General features: G+C 41.1%; 1 protein-coding gene across 1 annotated transcript in view; it reads left to right on the top strand.

Moving 5' to 3' along the window:
• LOC132893962 (gamma-aminobutyric acid receptor subunit rho-1) overlaps nucleotides 1–17,466 on the top strand; it is a 28,893-nt gene that overhangs the window by 9,179 nt on the left and 2,248 nt on the right. The window contains exons 2-8 of the mRNA XM_060933143.1: nucleotides 43–93; nucleotides 540–646; nucleotides 3,152–3,219; nucleotides 7,972–8,195; nucleotides 10,498–10,580; nucleotides 12,390–12,530; nucleotides 12,619–12,771. Coding sequence (XP_060789126.1) covers nucleotides 43–93; nucleotides 540–646; nucleotides 3,152–3,219; nucleotides 7,972–8,195; nucleotides 10,498–10,580; nucleotides 12,390–12,530; nucleotides 12,619–12,771 — 827 coding nt within the window. The remainder of the gene's footprint in view (nucleotides 1–42; nucleotides 94–539; nucleotides 647–3,151; nucleotides 3,220–7,971; nucleotides 8,196–10,497; nucleotides 10,581–12,389; nucleotides 12,531–12,618; nucleotides 12,772–17,466) is intronic.

Raw genomic sequence — 17,466 nt, 5'->3', positions numbered from 1 at the left:
AAATGTTATTGAAATAATGTGACCCGATTCCTTTTTGTTTAGGTCCCGCAGAGAACTAGAAGTGGTAGATGGAGGAACTCACAAGTCTGGCAGGTCTGAATATTTTGTTTCACTTTATTTAAAGTTGAACTTCCAGTGAATAAATCTAGCTGGAAGCAGAGCTGCCTGAATTATGGATGTTTTTGTATAAATCAAACATGATCAGTATTAGAACTTTACAGTTTTATCAATGTTTCCATAGTGAGTCATTAAATGTATCTAGACATGAATATCTAGGGGAGAGTTTCACATCTGACACATTGATTGCTATTACATCCACACCAAAATCCCTAAACATTTAAGTTTTATGTTTAATGTATTAACTGTTAAACTGTGATGAGCCCATTTCAGAACAACACTAAACAAGATTTTTAGGTTAATGATATACATATTGATTAAATGTACTGTAGATTCTTTCATTTCTTGGTAAAATTGTAAATTGATGATTTCATTTTGCTAAATGAATAATTGTTAAATTATTTTTAATTGTACTGAAACAGTCCCATCTTCCGAAGAAGTCCAGATCTAACAAAATCTCCTGTGACAAAATCAGAACAATTATTAAGGATAGAGGACCATGATTTTACAATGAGGCCAGCATTTGGAGGTAAGGCTCCAATATTCTTATCCCCAGTCACTTGCATCATGATTAGCGTAAGTAGGAAATACAAATATGCCCTGATCTACTGTCAATAAGCTATGACCTCTAAAGGGACTCGAGTTCAAATTCCAGGTACATACAGCGGATATAAAAAGTGTACACACCCCGTTAAAATGATATTTTTTTCTGATGTCAAAAAAATGAGACCCCGATAAATAATTTCAAAACTTTTCCACCTTTAATGTGACCTATAACCTGTACAATTCAATTGAAGAACAAATAAATCTGTTAGGGGGAAAAACATAAAAAATAAAAAACATACAATAATCTGGTTGCATAAGTGTACACACCCTTAAACTAATATTTTGTCGACACACTTTCTGATTTAATTACAGCATTCAGTCTTTTTGGATCGGAGTCTATCAGCCTGCCACATCTAGACTTGATAATATTTGCCCACTCTTCCTTGCAAAAGCGCTCCAAATCTGTCAGATTGCGAGGGTATCTCTTGTGCACAGCCCTCTTCAGGTCACCCCACAGATTTTCAACTGGATTTAGGTCTGGGCTCTGGTTGGGCCATTCCAAAATTTTTTTAGGGTCATTGTCATGCTGAAAGATGAAATTTCTCTTTATCTTCATCTTTCTAGCAGACACCTGAAGGTTTTGGGCCAAAATTGACTGGTATTTAGAACTGTTCATAATTCCCTCCACCTCGACTAAAGCTCCTGTTCCAGCTGAAGAAAAACAACCCCAAAACATGATGCTGCCACCACCATGCTTCACCGTGGGTATGGTGTTCTTTTGGTGATGCGCAGGGTTGTTTTTGTGCCAAACATACCTTTTGGAATTGTGGCCAAAAAGTTCAACCTTGGTTTCATCAGATCATAACACATTTTCCCATATGCTTTTGGGAGAGCTGATATTTTTTTTTTTTTTGCAAAATTTAGCCAGGCCTGAATGTTTTTCTTTGACCCTACCTCATAGTCCAGACATATGGAGAATACGGGAGATTGTCATCACATGTAGTACACAACCAGTACTTGCCAGACATTCCTGCAGCTCCTTCAGTGTTGCTGTAGGCCTCTTGGCAGCCTCCCTGACCAGTTTTCATCTTGTCTTTTCATCAATTTTGGAGGGACGTCCAGTTCTCGGTAATGTCACTGTTGTCCTGTATTTTCTCCACTTCTTGATGACTGTCTTCACTGTGCTCCATGGTATATCTAATGCCGTGGAAATGTTTTTGTCCCCTTCTCCTGACTGATACCTTTCAACAATGAGATCCCTTTGATGCTTTGTAAGCTCTCTGTGAACCCTGGCTTTTACTGGAGGATGCAACTGAGTAAATGTCTGAACTTGGAGTTAAAATTTGGAGTTAATCAGAGTCATTTTAATTGATGGCAGGTGTGAACCCAAAAAGACTGAATGCTGTAATTAAATCAAAACGTACTTCAACAAAGTATTAGTTTAAGGGTGTGCATACTTATGCACCCAGCTTATTGTACGCCTACGCCCCCCCCCCCCCCCCCCCCCCCGAGTTGTTTGTTTTTCAATTGAATTGTACAAGTTATAGGTCACATTAAAGGTGGGAAAAGTTTTGAAATTATTTATCATGGTCTCAATTTTTTTAATGGGACGTGTACACTTTTTATATCCACTGTATTTAGAATGAAACTACTAGGCAGTCATGTAAAATTTCTGCAAACATACAAGCAAATTACTCGTGACATTTCAACAAGATATATCTGGAGAACTCATTGCTATGACTCTTGTAAGAGAAACTAAATTATCATGCTAACCTGCTTAATCCTCAAAAAGAGCCATTGTACTATGTCACAGACTCTGACAGACTGAATACACTGATACAAGAGCAGTATCCTGTGGTAATATTTGAATATACTCATGCTGAACATGACTGCAGGATTTGTTTGTGGTTGATGGTCAGTTTACAGGGACTTATTGTGATTTCATGGTGAACAGAATTAGAAAACCTTTGTATCTACAGTATAGACACTCTCAGTATTTTGCAATGAAAGCTGAAACTACAATAAATGGCAGTGACATTACTAATGTTCGAAAAATGTAAGCTCCATGTCCTTAATGTGATGAGGACAGTCATGAAACTGTCATCTTCTACTTTGAATGTTCTCCGTTGCCAGGTTTAGCTACTGCTGTACCACGTCATCATGACCGCTTTAAAATGACCTCATGAAGGCCAAACAGAAACCTGGTCACAAGCCAGATGTAGGAACATTAATCCACTGTGACCTAAATGTATTTTTTTGATTATGGGAAACTATTTTGAGTCAAAAACCAAAATAGGGTAAATTCCTGTGCACCATGAGCATCATATCATCAAATTCTCATGGATTGATAAACACTCTTATTTACGCAGAACACATTTCGTGACGTGTCTAACATTTGTAATTCTGGAGTGAATACAAATATATGAAAATAGATTAAAAGGAATATCCTTGCTGTGCTTATTTGCTATAATTGTGTATTTACATACAGGACCTCCTATACCCGTAGGAGTAGATGTTCAGGTTGAGAGCCTTGACACTATCTCTGAGGTTGATATGGTGAGTACTTAGATAATCAAAGAGAGAATTTTTAACTACTTTTGTCAGAGTCAGAAGGTTACATACACTTGGTTAGTATTTGGCTTTGAAATGTTGAACTTGGATTGAGCATTTTGGGTTGCCTTCCACAAGTTTCTCACAATATCTTGCTGGAATTTTGGCCCATTCCTCCTGACAGAACTGGTGCAGTTGAGTCAAATTTGTGGGCCGCCTTGCTCGCACACGCCTTTTCGGTGCCACCCACAAATTTTCTACAGGATTGAGGTCAGTATTATTTTTTTTTTTCTCCACGGAAACTCATTTTTGAGTCACTTTCAATGTTCAAAAACTCTCAAATTTTGGCACACTGATCAAACATGCGTAAAATCACAAAGTTACACTGAGCAAAGGACTGGGCGTGGTCCCAGAGCTCTATAGCGCCCCCGAGAACAAGCTATAGTTGAGGTGAAGTTGCTCGGATTGGCATGAGATTTGGTGTGATCGATACTCTTGTGATACAAGACAAAGCTCACTTGGTTGTATTTGATTCCACCCAACAGGAAGTCAGCCATGTTGGATGGAATGTGGGATTTTGAAATTTTCCCCCACTGTTTTGAGGGGCTTATGATGGTTAAAAACTCATGAAATTTTACACATACTCAGGGCTTTCTGATGGCCACTCAAATACCTTCACTTTGTTATCCTTCAGCCACTTTGCAACTAATTTAGAGGTATGCTTGGGGTCATTGTCCATTTGGAAGACCCATCCACACCCAAGCTTTAACTTTTTGGCTGATGTCTTGAGATGTTGCTTCAATATGTCCACATAATTTTCTTTCCTCATGATGCCGTCTATTTTGTGACGTGCAGCAGTCCCTCCTGCAGCAAAGCAGCCCCACAACATGATGCTGCCACCACCATACTTCACAGTTGGGATGGTGTTCTGAGGCTTGCAAGCTTCCCCCTTTCTCCTCCAAACATAACGATGATCATTATGACCAAACAGTTCAATTTTTGTTTCATCAGACCACAGGACATGTCCCCAAAAATTAAGATCTTTGTCCCCATGTGCAGCTGCAAACTGTAATCTGGCTTTTTATGGTGGTTTTGGAGCAGTGGCTTTCTCCTCGCTGAGTGGCCTTTCAGCTCATGTTGGTACAGAACTCGTTTTACTGTGCATAATGATACACTCTTCCTGGTTTCAGCCAGCATCTTTACAAGGTCTTTCGCTGTTGTTCTAGGGTTCATTTGCACATTTCACACCAAAGCACATTCATCTCCTTCCTGAGCTGTATGATGGCTGTGTGCTCCCATGGTGTTTATACTTGCATATTATGGTTTGAACAGATGAACGTCGGCCCTTCAGGCAAATTGGAAATTGTACCCAAGGATGAACCAGACTTGTGAAGATCCACAATTCTTTTCCTGATGTCTTGGTTGATTTTCTTTTGATTTTCCCATGATGTCATGCAAAGAGGCCCTTGTGTTTGAAAGTCTCATCTCATCTAATCTCATCTCATTATCTCTAGCCACTTTATCCTGTCCCACAGGGTCACAGGCAAGTTGGAGCCTATCCCAGCTGACTACAGGCGAAAGGCAGGGTACACCCTGGACAAGTCACCAGGTCATCCACATAGACACAGACAACCATTCACACTCACATTCACACCTACGGTCAATTTAGAGTCACCAGTTAACCTAACCTGCATGTCTTTGGACTGTGGGGGAAACCGGAGCACCCGGAGGAAACCCACGTGGACACGGGGAGAACATGCAAACTCTGCACAGAAAGGCCCTCGCCGGCCACGGGGCTCGAACCCGGACCTTCTTCATGTGAGGCGACAGCGCTAACCACTACACGACCGTGCCGCCCGTGTTTGACAGTGTGCCTTAAAATACATCTACAGGTGTGCCTCCAGTTAACTCAAATGATGTCAATTAGCCTATCAGAAGCTTCTAATGCCAAAACATCATCAGGTGGAATGCTCCAAGCTGTTTACAGTCACAATCAACTTGGTGTATGTACATTTCTGACTTTGATGAAAGTAATTAAAAATTCTCTTAAAAATTCTCTCTCTGATTATTCTGACATTTTACAAGTGTCTTTTTCTAAACTGTATGTAAACTTCTGGTTGCAACTGTATCTATAAATTATATTAGTTATAATGAATGCATATAAATGATATGACAAATGCATGATAAACTTTTATGCTCGTTTGGTGATAGCTGGGGGAATCGGGGTGTGATTAGTTTTGCTTTTTGCTTCATTTACCTGCAGGCATGGATATAAAGCATGGGCAATAAAACATAACTTCTGAGGTGCAGCTTAAAATACTCTCAAGCAAACCATAAAATAGATTAAAATAGTTTCCTTAATTTCCTTCAGGATGAGTAAAGTATCTATCTATCTATCTATCTATCTATCTATCTATCTATCTATCTATCTATCTATCTATCTATCTATCTATCTATCTATCTATCTATCTATAAATGACTTGTTTTATTGATTCAAATGTACAAAAAAACCCAACTAAACTGACACAGGAGCACCTCCACACTTTAACACTTGTTTAAATAACAGGATCTATGAATATACATGAATATGTTCATAAACTACTCAGATAGAGGCAGGCTTGTAGTACTCGAGTCCAGGACTCAGACTCGAGTCTGACTTGTGCCCTAATTTTAAGGACTCTTGACATGACTTGGACTTGAGCACTGATGACTCGGACTCCGGCATTAACTGCATTCGGATTTGTAAATTGGAGACGAGGACTCTGATTTTTTCTTTATTTTTTGTAACATGCCATAATAATTTGGCATAAGATATTTATATCTACATTCATTTTTGTGTCACACCTACGCATCTTGGCGCGTGCATCAGATAGACTCTCGGGTGCGCTCCGGACAGCGCGCACACCAAGCAGACTCTCACGCGCTGTAAACGACTCACACCTGCACAGGATTAAGGCACAATTAGTGCGCCTGCATAAAAACTGTGAAAACGCACATACTTTGCAAAGTATTGAGTTGTGTTGCTGACACATTACCGAGCCTTGTTTCCTGATCCCTGATTTCCTGTTTCTCGTCTTTGATTCTGCCGAGTCTACGATAGCCTGTTTGTGCCTCGCTCAACCTATTGCCTGTTTCACTGTTTTATGATTTTGCCTGCCATTCTGGATTGTTTACCTGTCTTCACTTGTGTTAATAAACACACCTTCTACACTGACATCTATCTCCCAGCCATCTCTGACAGAATACTTCACACTCCCTGACAAAGAGAAGCACATTCACCTGTTCATACGTCATGTTCAGGAACAAACTAATGTTAATGGTGCTAAAACAGCCACCGTCAAATGGTGCGGTTGGAGTCTTGTTCTCAGACTCGACTCGGATCAGTAGTGGACTTGACTCGGACTTGAAATTTTTTTTAATGACTTGGACTTGGGGTGGCACGGTGGTGTAGTGGTTAGCACTGTCACCTCATAGCAAGAAGGTCCTGGGTTTGAGCCCAGCGGCCGACAAGGGCCTTTCTGTGTGGAGTTTGCATGTTGTCCGCGTGGGTTTCCTCCGGGTGCTCCGGTTTCCCCCACAGTCCAAAGGCATGCAGGTTAGGCTAACTGGTGACTCTAAATTGACCGTAGGTGTGAATGTGAGTGTGAATGGTTGTCTGTGTCTATGTGTCAGCCTTGTGATGATCTGGCGACTTGTCCAGGGTGTACCCCGCCTCTTGCCCATAGTCAGCTGGGATAGGCTCCAGCTTGCCTGTGACACTGTAGGACAGGATAAAGCGGCTACAGGTAATGGATAGATGGATGGACTTGGACTTGAACACTGGGGACTCAAGACTGGACTTGGACTCGAGGTTTAGTGACTTGACTACAACACTGGATAGAGGTGTATATATCAGTGCTGGTTAACATCTTGAGTCTCAATTCTTGAGTCTTGATTTAAATCAAGATGTTCTCAACTATACCTGTCAAAATTAGCTAACTTAGCTTGCATGTTTTGTGGCTAAATAGTTTTTTTTTTTTTTTTCCAAGGGGTAGGCGTGGTGTTGTACTACATCATTCTCTAACATTCCTCTAATCCTCTAATCTCCAAAGTCTGGACAGTATTCATTTTACCTAGAAAATGAGACTCATGTGTTTTGTTAGTAAAGTTGACCTGAAACCCTATCTATGAAAATGGAATCATCCATCCAAGAGGAACTGTAAAAAATCATGTTTTTGAGTTCAGGGGTACTTAAAACGAATGCTTATAACGTGCTATGTTTACTTTTAACTGATTTTATTGTGTAACTATTATGAAATGTTCCAACAAAAGCAGACAGTATACAAATGTTTGACATTAATAAAACTGCAGTGATTTCTCAGTATATGCTCACTCATACAAATCTGCATCATATGGATTTATACAGTAGAATGGCCTCTATTTTCATGAGACTAGTCAACAGGAAATGTTGAACAGATGTAATTATGGTGTAGTATGGAAGAGAAGAGGAATTGAAAACAGAATAAGCATTTTAAAATCCTTCTTGATGACTGGGGCACCTAGTCGAACCATTTACCGTAATGTAAAAGGTATAACCTCTAGTTTAGCATGCGTGTTCTGGGACTAAATTATTTTTATTTTTTTCTCAAGGGGGTGGGGTTGGTGTTTATTTTTAAATAGAAAATGAAAGATATGTGTTGAATATATTGTTGAATGTCTTAGCATTAAAAAGGATATTATTGTTTTTAAATTGTGTATAAATATATTTTTATGTTCCAGGACTTTACGATGACTCTTTATCTGAGACATTATTGGAAGGATGAGCGCCTGGCCTTTCCAAGCACCAACAACCAGAGCATGACCTTCGACAGTAGGCTGGTGAAGAAGATTTGGGTGCCTGACATGTTCTTTGTTCACTCAAAAAGATCTTTCATCCATGACACTACTACGGACAACGTGATGCTGCGGGTTTATCCTGACGGAAACGTACTCTACAGTTTACGGTACAGTTGCTTCAACCAAAACATATCTAAGACAAATGGATTCATGGTATTATTATTATTATTATATTTTTTTTACATAGTTTGTGTATATGTATTTTAGCCAGCAAAGAGACTAGTTGTAGCAGTTTGGAAGTTTTGTGCCTTGCTCAGGGCAGAGCAGCTGGAGGAAGGGATCAGCTGGAGAGCAAACAACTATGTCCAAATGTTCCTTCCTCCAGGCTACTGCTGTCCACAATACACCAATTTTAGTTAAATTTAGAACATTCCACTCAATATTGAACTCATGGACCTCGGATCATGCTGCAAGGGACAGCATCACTGAACGATCACCTCTCCTCTTCTCTCTCTTCCTCTCCTGTCTCCTCCTCTCCTCTCCTCTCCTCTCCTCTCCTCTCTTCTCCTCATGCTCACACTCAGTTTAGTGTAACCTAAGGGCTACACTACACATATGTCACATTTAGGGATTTCAGTTAGTTTCTTAAAGCCTGCAGCAAAGGGGACACATGGCCTGCATAAAGTGGTAATCAAGGGAAAAACGAACCCTTTATGTCTTCCATATGCCTCTCACATGGATTATTAAACTAATAAACCTCATTACTATGAATAGGAACAATCTAATTGGCATATAGTTAAAACTAGACGGCCTTTCGATTTCATAAAATCGGTGAAATTTAATTCCCTCTGAAATTTGGTCATTGTAATATATGTTTATTTCTGTAATATCTCATCTCATTATCTCTAGCTGCTTTATCCTGTTCTACAGGGTCGCAGGCAAGCTGGAGCCTATCCCAGCTGACTACGGGCGAAAGGCGGGGTACACCCTGGACAAGTCGCCAGGTCATCACAGGGCCGACACATAGACACAGACAACCATTCACACTCACATTCACACCTACGGTCAATTTAGAGTCACCAGTTAACCTAACCTGCATGTCTTTGGACTGTGGGGGAAACCGGAGCACCTGGAGGAAACCCACGCGGACACGGGGAGAACATGCAAACTCCGCACAGAAAGGCCCTCGCCGGCCACGGGGCTCGAACCCGGACCTTCTTGCTGTGAGGCGACAGCGCTAACCACTACACCACCATGCCGCCTATTTCTGTAATATCTCAAAAAAAAAAAAAAACAGGCCATTCTGTGGCTGGGAAGTTATTTAATTTGAGGGGATTCCCTAGCAAATAATGTGCATGAAATCGCTCGCTTCACACAGTCAAGCAGACAGAGGAAGTCCATGTGTGCATGCGCGTGCTTACCTTCGTCTTCTTCTTTTCCTTCATCTTTTTTGTTTTACAGCAGCTGGCATCCAGTGTTGCATTACTGCCATCTACAGGTTTACCTTTGACTGTGCACTGACAGTTCCATCATTCTGTTGCTAAACGAACAGCTGATCACACCGAGGTGCTCGCTGACCACCGATATTGATTAGTTCTGTCCTGCGTTTCCTTTCCTTCACAAAATAACGTCTTTTCTTCTTGCTTTCCGTTATTGTAGTCGGTCTTTCACGTTTCATTTTCATCCTCCATTTTTCTCTCTGATTTCAAATTTGTATCCCACAATGCCATGCGTGAATGGGGAAAGCCCACCACGTGATGCATGACGTAGTATCTTGTATTGCGTCATGGTGAAGCAAGAAAAAATAGCTGAGAATTTAGGGCCACGTGGCCCTAAATTAATTAATTGTTCTATTTAAAAAAAAAACTAATAAAATTTAAAGTCTGTGATTCAAATTCAGTAGCTTTCGATCCACTAAACAAAAATAATTGGGTGTCAGGGAAAATTCTTTTCATGAATTACACTTGAAAAATCTGAAAGGCAGTCTGCCTTTAACATGTAATACACCATTCATAAGCTGAAAATGTGAACAAATTTTTTTAAATTCTATATTTATCAGCAAACACAGAGAAATACTTAGTGTGTTTGATATTCAACAGTGTATTCCCTGAAAACATTGTAAATTGTTGACTAATCATAAGATTACATGGGAAAGCCATGGCCCAAAGGTTAGAGAAGCAAAGCAGCTTTAGGACCAAAAGGTTGCTGGTTCAATTCCCTGGACCATCAGGAATGGCTGAAGTGCCCTTGAGCAAGGCATCTAACCCCCAACTGCTCCCTGGGCTGCCCACTGTTGTGGGTATGCCAGTCTCCTGTTAAGAATTGCCCACAATGTACATTACATTACAGGCATAGTGAATATTACCTATGAATATAACATCAAGAATATGTTTGCAAGACTGTGCCATTTGAATCGGATGAAACTGTCAAGATAATAGGATTAAATTATTATGTCATTGTGTTTTGCAGAGTAACAGTCACTGCCATGTGCAATATGGACCTCAGTCGTTTTCCCCTGGACACACAGACCTGCTCACTTGAGATAGAGAGCTGTATGTAGATTTGGAAAAAATATATATATTTATTGAATTATTGTTGTGAAGTATTATATAGAAAACATGTAGGTTTCTTTGAAAGCAGTGTAGTACAGTAATCAGTATTGGCTGGTGAACATACCATAGTGATACATTACCTAATTGAGCACTAGAATGATGTGAAACAATGACCTTAGTGACTTTGAATGTGTCACTAGGCACTAGGCTGAAAAATCCAGCTTGCAAACAATTCCAACTCAGCAGGTAGAAACGCGTAGTCAATAAACAGGCAGAGGTCAGGCGATGAGAAAACATGAACTCGGCAAGGCAATAATCAGGAAACCAGAACAATAGTCTAAACCAGAATAGCAACGTGACAATATATCAAGGCTTGGTAACGACAGGTAGGATTACACTGGGCATATACTTTGCTATGAACTGATGGAATGAGTCTCCTTATACACTGACCGCCGATATTGTTTAGTTTGGTCCTGCGTTTCCCTTCCTTCACAAAATAACGTCTTCTCGCTTTCCGTTACTGTAATCGGTCTTTCACGTTTCGTTCGCATCCTCCATTTTTCTCTCCAATTTCAAATTTCTATCCCACAATGCCTTGCGCGAATGTGGAAAGCCCACCACGTGATGCATGACGTAATACCTTGTATTGCGTCATGGTGAAGCAAGAAAAAATAGCGGAGAATCTGCGATTGTGTCATAGAGTCCAGGTGTGTGCAATCAGAATGAAGGTGAACGGGAATGGGAAAGGGAGAGTTTGTGATGGCTGGGTGTTTGGAGGCCACATTTGTTGACTGCACTGAGTTCTGGGAAGTGTAGTTGAACACCAGTTCATGCTTTGACATGACACTGTCAAGCTGGTCAAGCTGGTAGAATATCTTTGCCAGCTGGTAAGTTCTGGTAGAAAGAAAGAGTTTCTGAATTATTATTGGTAATGATGCACTGTAATAACACAACAGTAAGGTGATTAAAAAATCTTGATCATTTATTGATCAATGTAATCCTGTAATAAGGAAGCTGGAAAATAACTTGCCACCTGTCAAAGCAGAATTGTTGATTCGAGCATCTCATAGACAGGTCACAAGTGAGGAAACCACATCCAAATTCAACATGCCACTCTAAGATTTATCAATTATTTGTCTTGAATATGCTGAAAACCATATCGGGTGCCGCTGTTGCTAGCAATAACCAAGAAAGGAAACTGGAAAACAGTTGCCTGGTCAGATAAATCCAGCTTACAGTTTAATCATGCTGATGAAGAGCTCAAAATTTTGTGCAACATGAGTCCATGGAGTCATTCATGTGTGAAGTGAGGAGTGAAGGCCAGTGGTAGCAGCGATGGTGTGGGGAATATTTTACTGCAACACTTGAATTACTATGATATACACTGAAGAACATAGAAATGACAGAGTATCGAAATGTCATTGTTGATCAAGTACATTTCTTCATGGCGGCATATCATCCAGCCTGGTATGTACCATTAATGAAAGGTTACAGGCACAACTCAACAAGTTGTCATTGCTTCTGAAATCAATACAAGGTCAAAATTATTCATACAGGATCAAAAATTTACATATGGCCATTTAGGTTATTAATTCAGTGGTGCTGAAAGTTCCAAAATGTCTTTGAACTTGTCCAGGCCATGGCCTCTTAACTTCCTGTTAGTGCCTCATGCTACTAGATAGGTATACCTAATAAACTGGCAACTCACTGTACAAGCAAAACCAAAGAAAGCGAAGAAAAGTAGTGATCAAGGAATCTTCTATAGAATGGCTGGTATATATTGTAAAATATGTTGTATCACCACTGTAGATGCATACACTGATGATGACCTCATGTTGTACTGGAAGAAAGGGAATGAGTCTTTGAACACCGATGACAGGATCTCACTGTCCCAGTTTCTCATCCAGAAGTTTCACACAACTACAAAGCTGGCTTTCTACAGCAGCACAGGTAATCCATCATACTGTGTTACAGTTACAACACTACTATAAAAACTGGCACCCACTATGGTACTAAACTTTGGGGTTTTTTTTTATAGGCTGGTACAATAGGCTGTACATCCACTTCACCCTTCGGCGCCACATCTTTTTCTTTCTGCTGCAGACGTATTTCCCTGCCACGCTTATGGTCATGTTGTCCTGGGTGTCCTTCTGGATCGATCGGAGGGCCGTGCCTGCTAGAGTACCTTTAGGTTAGTTCAGAAGGACATGTTCCTACCTAAACCTAACAGAGTACAGTAAGACATCTGACTCGTATTCATTTCCAAAAATGATTTTCATTTGGAGTACTTGTTAATGCTACATGATGTAACTTTTTTTGAATTAAAAAAAAAATAAGTAGCATTATCAGTGGGTAGCACAGTGATAAACATTGTTGCCTCACAGCAACAAGGTTCTAGGTTTGAACCTTGTGGCCTACTGGGGCCTTTCTATGTGGAGTTTGCATGTTCTCCCCGTGCCTGCGTGGCTTTCCTCTGGGTGCTCTGTATCCTCCTATAGACCCTTTTCAGTCACGTGACCTTCGTAAACGCGACCACCATTTTGGACATGTAGTGGACTTCGGCTCGAATCAGTTTGAATGCGAGGAAGGCGACAAACGAAAAACATAAAAGAAAAAGGAGCGAGATGCAGAAAACACCTTCACTATCCAGCGACGTAGGGCATTTACAGGGCGAGCAGAGGGAGAGGTATTTGCAAAAATTGAGGTTAGCAGGCTTAGAGAACGACGTTTACCTGCTTCCACCAGGATTGTTCACTGACGTACGCTCCGGCTTGCTCCCCCTCAAATTAAGCAGCGCGCTCCGGCTTGCTCCCCTTCAAATTAAGCAGCGCGCTCTGGAAGCCGGAGCGCGCTGCTTAATTTGAGGGGGAGCAAGCCGGAGCGCGCTGCTTAATTTGGGGGGGAGCAAGCCGGAGCGCGCTCCGGAACCTCGGCCGGAGCACTCCGGGAGCAAGCCGGAGCGCACTGCTTAATTTGAGGGGGAGCAAGCCGGAGCGCGCTCCGGAACCTCGGACGTTGGCTCCGGCAGCTATTTACACTGGATCCGGTGTAAATAGCTGCCGGATCATAATTACAGTAAACTAGTAAATACAGTAAAGGAAAAACTTGAGACTGAAAGGTTTTAACAGTCATCCAAATGACTGAACGTAAACATTGCTACAGTAACATACTAGCTACTATGTTGTTGACATTAGCTAGTCAACAATAGCTACTACAGAAGAACAAAGAGGTTACAATGGGTTATTTTAACCTATTTGGTTACACACTCGCCGCCACAGAATGTTAACAGCAATGTAATGCCTTTTCTGGCTAATTTTATTCTTCTTACTTCCAACAAAGTGGTCACTACACAAGCATTGGTATGCCGAGGGCTGCCAATCTTTCCTGTTAATGGCCGCTATCCATCTTCTCCGTTGGGATCCGATAAAATGATAAACCTTGCCTTGTTTGTTGATGGTTACTACATCCAGGTGCACAACAATATAGTGGCATGATGGAAGTCTTGCTGAAAGTAAAAACTTTCTTTGCTGCCATTCCTCAATGTTGGCTGTGGTAAACTACTGGTAGTACATGTCCAAAATGGCGGCCGCGTTTGTCGTGACGTCACGTGAAAAGGGTCCATAGAGGCTTTGCACCGTCATGTGACCCCATAGCAATGGTAACTACGCTGCCATGACAGGGGACACACTTGTAGTGCTTCATTCAGATGAGTTAGTCGTTACTGATCAGTATGGGAAGGTTTTGCTGCGTTTTTGGATGTGCAAATCATTTTGAACGAAACAAAGACATCAGATATTTTAATTTACCAAAAGTAATTCATCATCAGAGGGAAAAACTAAAGAGATTTCTAAATGTAGAATGGAAAAATGGGGGGGAAAACATTCCGTGGGACTCGGTGTCCAACAAAGAGGTCAAAAATGTATGCTCACTTCATTTCCACAAAGGTAAGAATTCTAAAAAAAATTTATTTCACAACTGCAGCAAGGTGCACATTGTTATACAGTGAAGTGAACATGGGAAGCATAGTGGCTCGGCAGACTCTAACCTTCACCGAGACTTAAAGTGCATTTACATTTGGGGATCCTTCGGAGCATGTTGTGCGTGCGCTTGGGACCCAGTCATTATGGGAAACACTTGATGCTGATCTGAGTGGAATCAGCACGCTGTTTTGGCAGAGACTTTGTGAAGTATTCTGTCAGGTATGTGGCGGTAGATGGAGCTAACTGCAGGAAGAGTGTTTATTAGCAGGAGTGATATTTACAAAAACAAAACCGAAAGCAGAGTCATAAACAGGCTCCAAACAAATGTGACAGTGATAATGATAATACTTACCAAAGCCTCTGTGTCCTTATACGTGTGTGCTGATTGTACTCAAATCAGCATCAGGTGTTTCCCATAATCACTGGGTCCCAAGTGCACGCACAACACCCTCTGAAGGATCCCCAAATGTAAATGCACTTTAAGTCTCAGTGAAAGTTAGGCTGTGCCAAGCCGCTGTGTTGCTCATGTTCACTTCAGTGTATAACAATGTGCACCTTGCTGCAGTTATAAAATTAAATTTTTTTTTTGGAATTCTTACCTTCGTGGAAATGAAGTGAGCATACTGTCAGGTTTTTGACCTCTCCGTTCGACACTGAGTCCCATGGAATTTTTTTCTCCCATTTTTCCCTTCTACATTTAGAAATCTCTCTATTCCCCCCCCCCCCATTAATTACTTTTGATAAATTAACAAATCTGATGTCTTTGTTTCATTTCAAAATGATTTGCACATCCAAAAACACAGCAAAACCTTCCCATACTGATCAATAATAACTAAATCGGCTGAATGAAGCACTACAAACATGCCCCCTGTCATGGTGGCGTAGTTACCATTGCTATGGGGTCATGTGATGGTGCAAAGCCTCTACAGTCCAAAGACATGTGGATTAGGTTAACTGGCTACTCTAAATTGCCCTTGAGTGTGAATGGTTGATTGTCTCTGTGTCCCTGCGATAGATTGGTGACCTGCCCAGGCTGTACCCCACCTTATGCCTGAAGTCAGCTGGGATTGGCTCCAGCTTCTCCCGCAACCCTGATGGATAAGTGGTATAGATAATGGATGGACAGAAGTAGGATTATTAACTGGGAAAAATACACTACAACAATATATTCTTGCACTGAAAAGCAAAGTACAGACTTTCCAAATCCCTAAAAGTTATGTACAGTTGTGGTCAGAAGTTTACATACAGTGACATGAATGTAATCTTGGATATGAATGTCATGGCAATATTTGGGCTTTCAGTCATTTCTTTGAACTGTTCTTTTTCTGTGACAGAATGATTGTACAGCATACATCTTTAATTAAAAAAACCCCACTAGAATTTGGTGCATAAGTTTAAATTTCCTTTGGGTTTTCTGAAATCAACACAGGGTCAAAATTATACATCAGGGTCAAAAATATACATACAGCACACCTAATATTTGGGTAAAATGTCTCTTCGCAAGATTCACCTTGACCAAACATTTTTGTTTACCATGAACAAGCTTCTGGCAGAATTCTGGTTGGATATTTCATGACTCTTCATGGTAGAATTGGTAGAGTTCAATAAAAAAAAATTTTTCTTGGCATGGACTTGACTTATAAGCACGGTTCATATATTTTCAATAGGGTTGAAGTCAGGACTTGTTTTAAGCTTAATGTTAGCCTGCTTTATCCTTCACAACCAGCTCTGATGCGTGTTTGGGTTCATTGTCCTGTTGTAAGTCCCAAGTCGTGTTCAAGTTTTTGATGGTTTCTGCTGAAGAATTCTGAAGTAGTCCTCCTTCATTATTCCATCCACTTTGTGCAATGAATCAGTTCCACTGGCAGCAAAACAGCCCCAGAGCATGATGATCCTACCACCACCACCAGCTGGTACAGTGTCCCTCTGTACATGGTGGTCATTGTGGCCAAACAACTCAATCTTTGTCTCATCTGACCATACAGCTATCCTCCAGAAGGCTTTTTCTTTGTCTGTGTGGTCAGCTTCAAACTTTAGTTAAGCTTGAAGGTATCAATTTTGGAGCAGGGGGTTATTTCTTGGATAGCAGCCTCTTAGGCCCTGTCCACACAGCAACGGATTCAGGTGAATCTGATAAAATTGTTTATCGTTTCGGCCTGGCGTCCACACGGCACCGGCATTTTGGGTGCCCCAAAACGAAATCTTTTGAGAACGGGTTCCAGAGTGAAAAAATCTGGCAACGGCGCCGTTGCGAAGTCGTCTGGATGAGTAGAACGGATTTGTTTACGATGACGTCACAACCACATGACTGTCAGTGCTTCAGGCTGGGTAGAAGTGTAACGAACTCGATGCGAGTTGTCAACAAATCCTATAACTTGGTTCATGAAACGCGCTTACAAAATATTTTCACTGTGAATATTTATTGTGTAATGGTGCAAAGTGAGAGAGAGAGAGAGAGAGAGAGAGAGAGAGTGAGAGAATAGCCCTTAGGGCAGAGTCTTTAGTCCAAACACTGCGGAAGCAGTACCAAACCACGCACCGCCTGTGCGCTTTCCAAAAACAAAAACAATCCCGCCAGCAAACACAGGAAAAAAAAAAAGGAGCGATCTCACCTCTTCAGATGTTGGTTTAAGTCCAACAATACATTCCTCAAAAAGGGCGTAGAAGAACAAAGTAATCCATCAACATGTAGCATTCAATTTATTCCAGACCATTAAAGAATTCTGGAGGATATCAGAATGTTGGCGTACCGGCTTCCATCTACCCCCATTCATTCCTCTTTCCGCGTCTTTCGTTTAACGCTACTGATTAATAATCAAAACTTTATGCGGCTAATGCTACAGAAGAAGGGGTTTATGCGCATGCGTCTACTTCTTCTATTGTTCTGGTGTCTCCGATGGGACCAT

This window comes from Neoarius graeffei, chromosome 11, assembly GCF_027579695.1.
Source record: "Neoarius graeffei isolate fNeoGra1 chromosome 11, fNeoGra1.pri, whole genome shotgun sequence".
NCBI lineage: Eukaryota > Metazoa > Chordata > Actinopteri > Siluriformes > Ariidae > Neoarius > Neoarius graeffei.
This window is presented reverse-complemented; position numbering and strand designations above follow the sequence as displayed.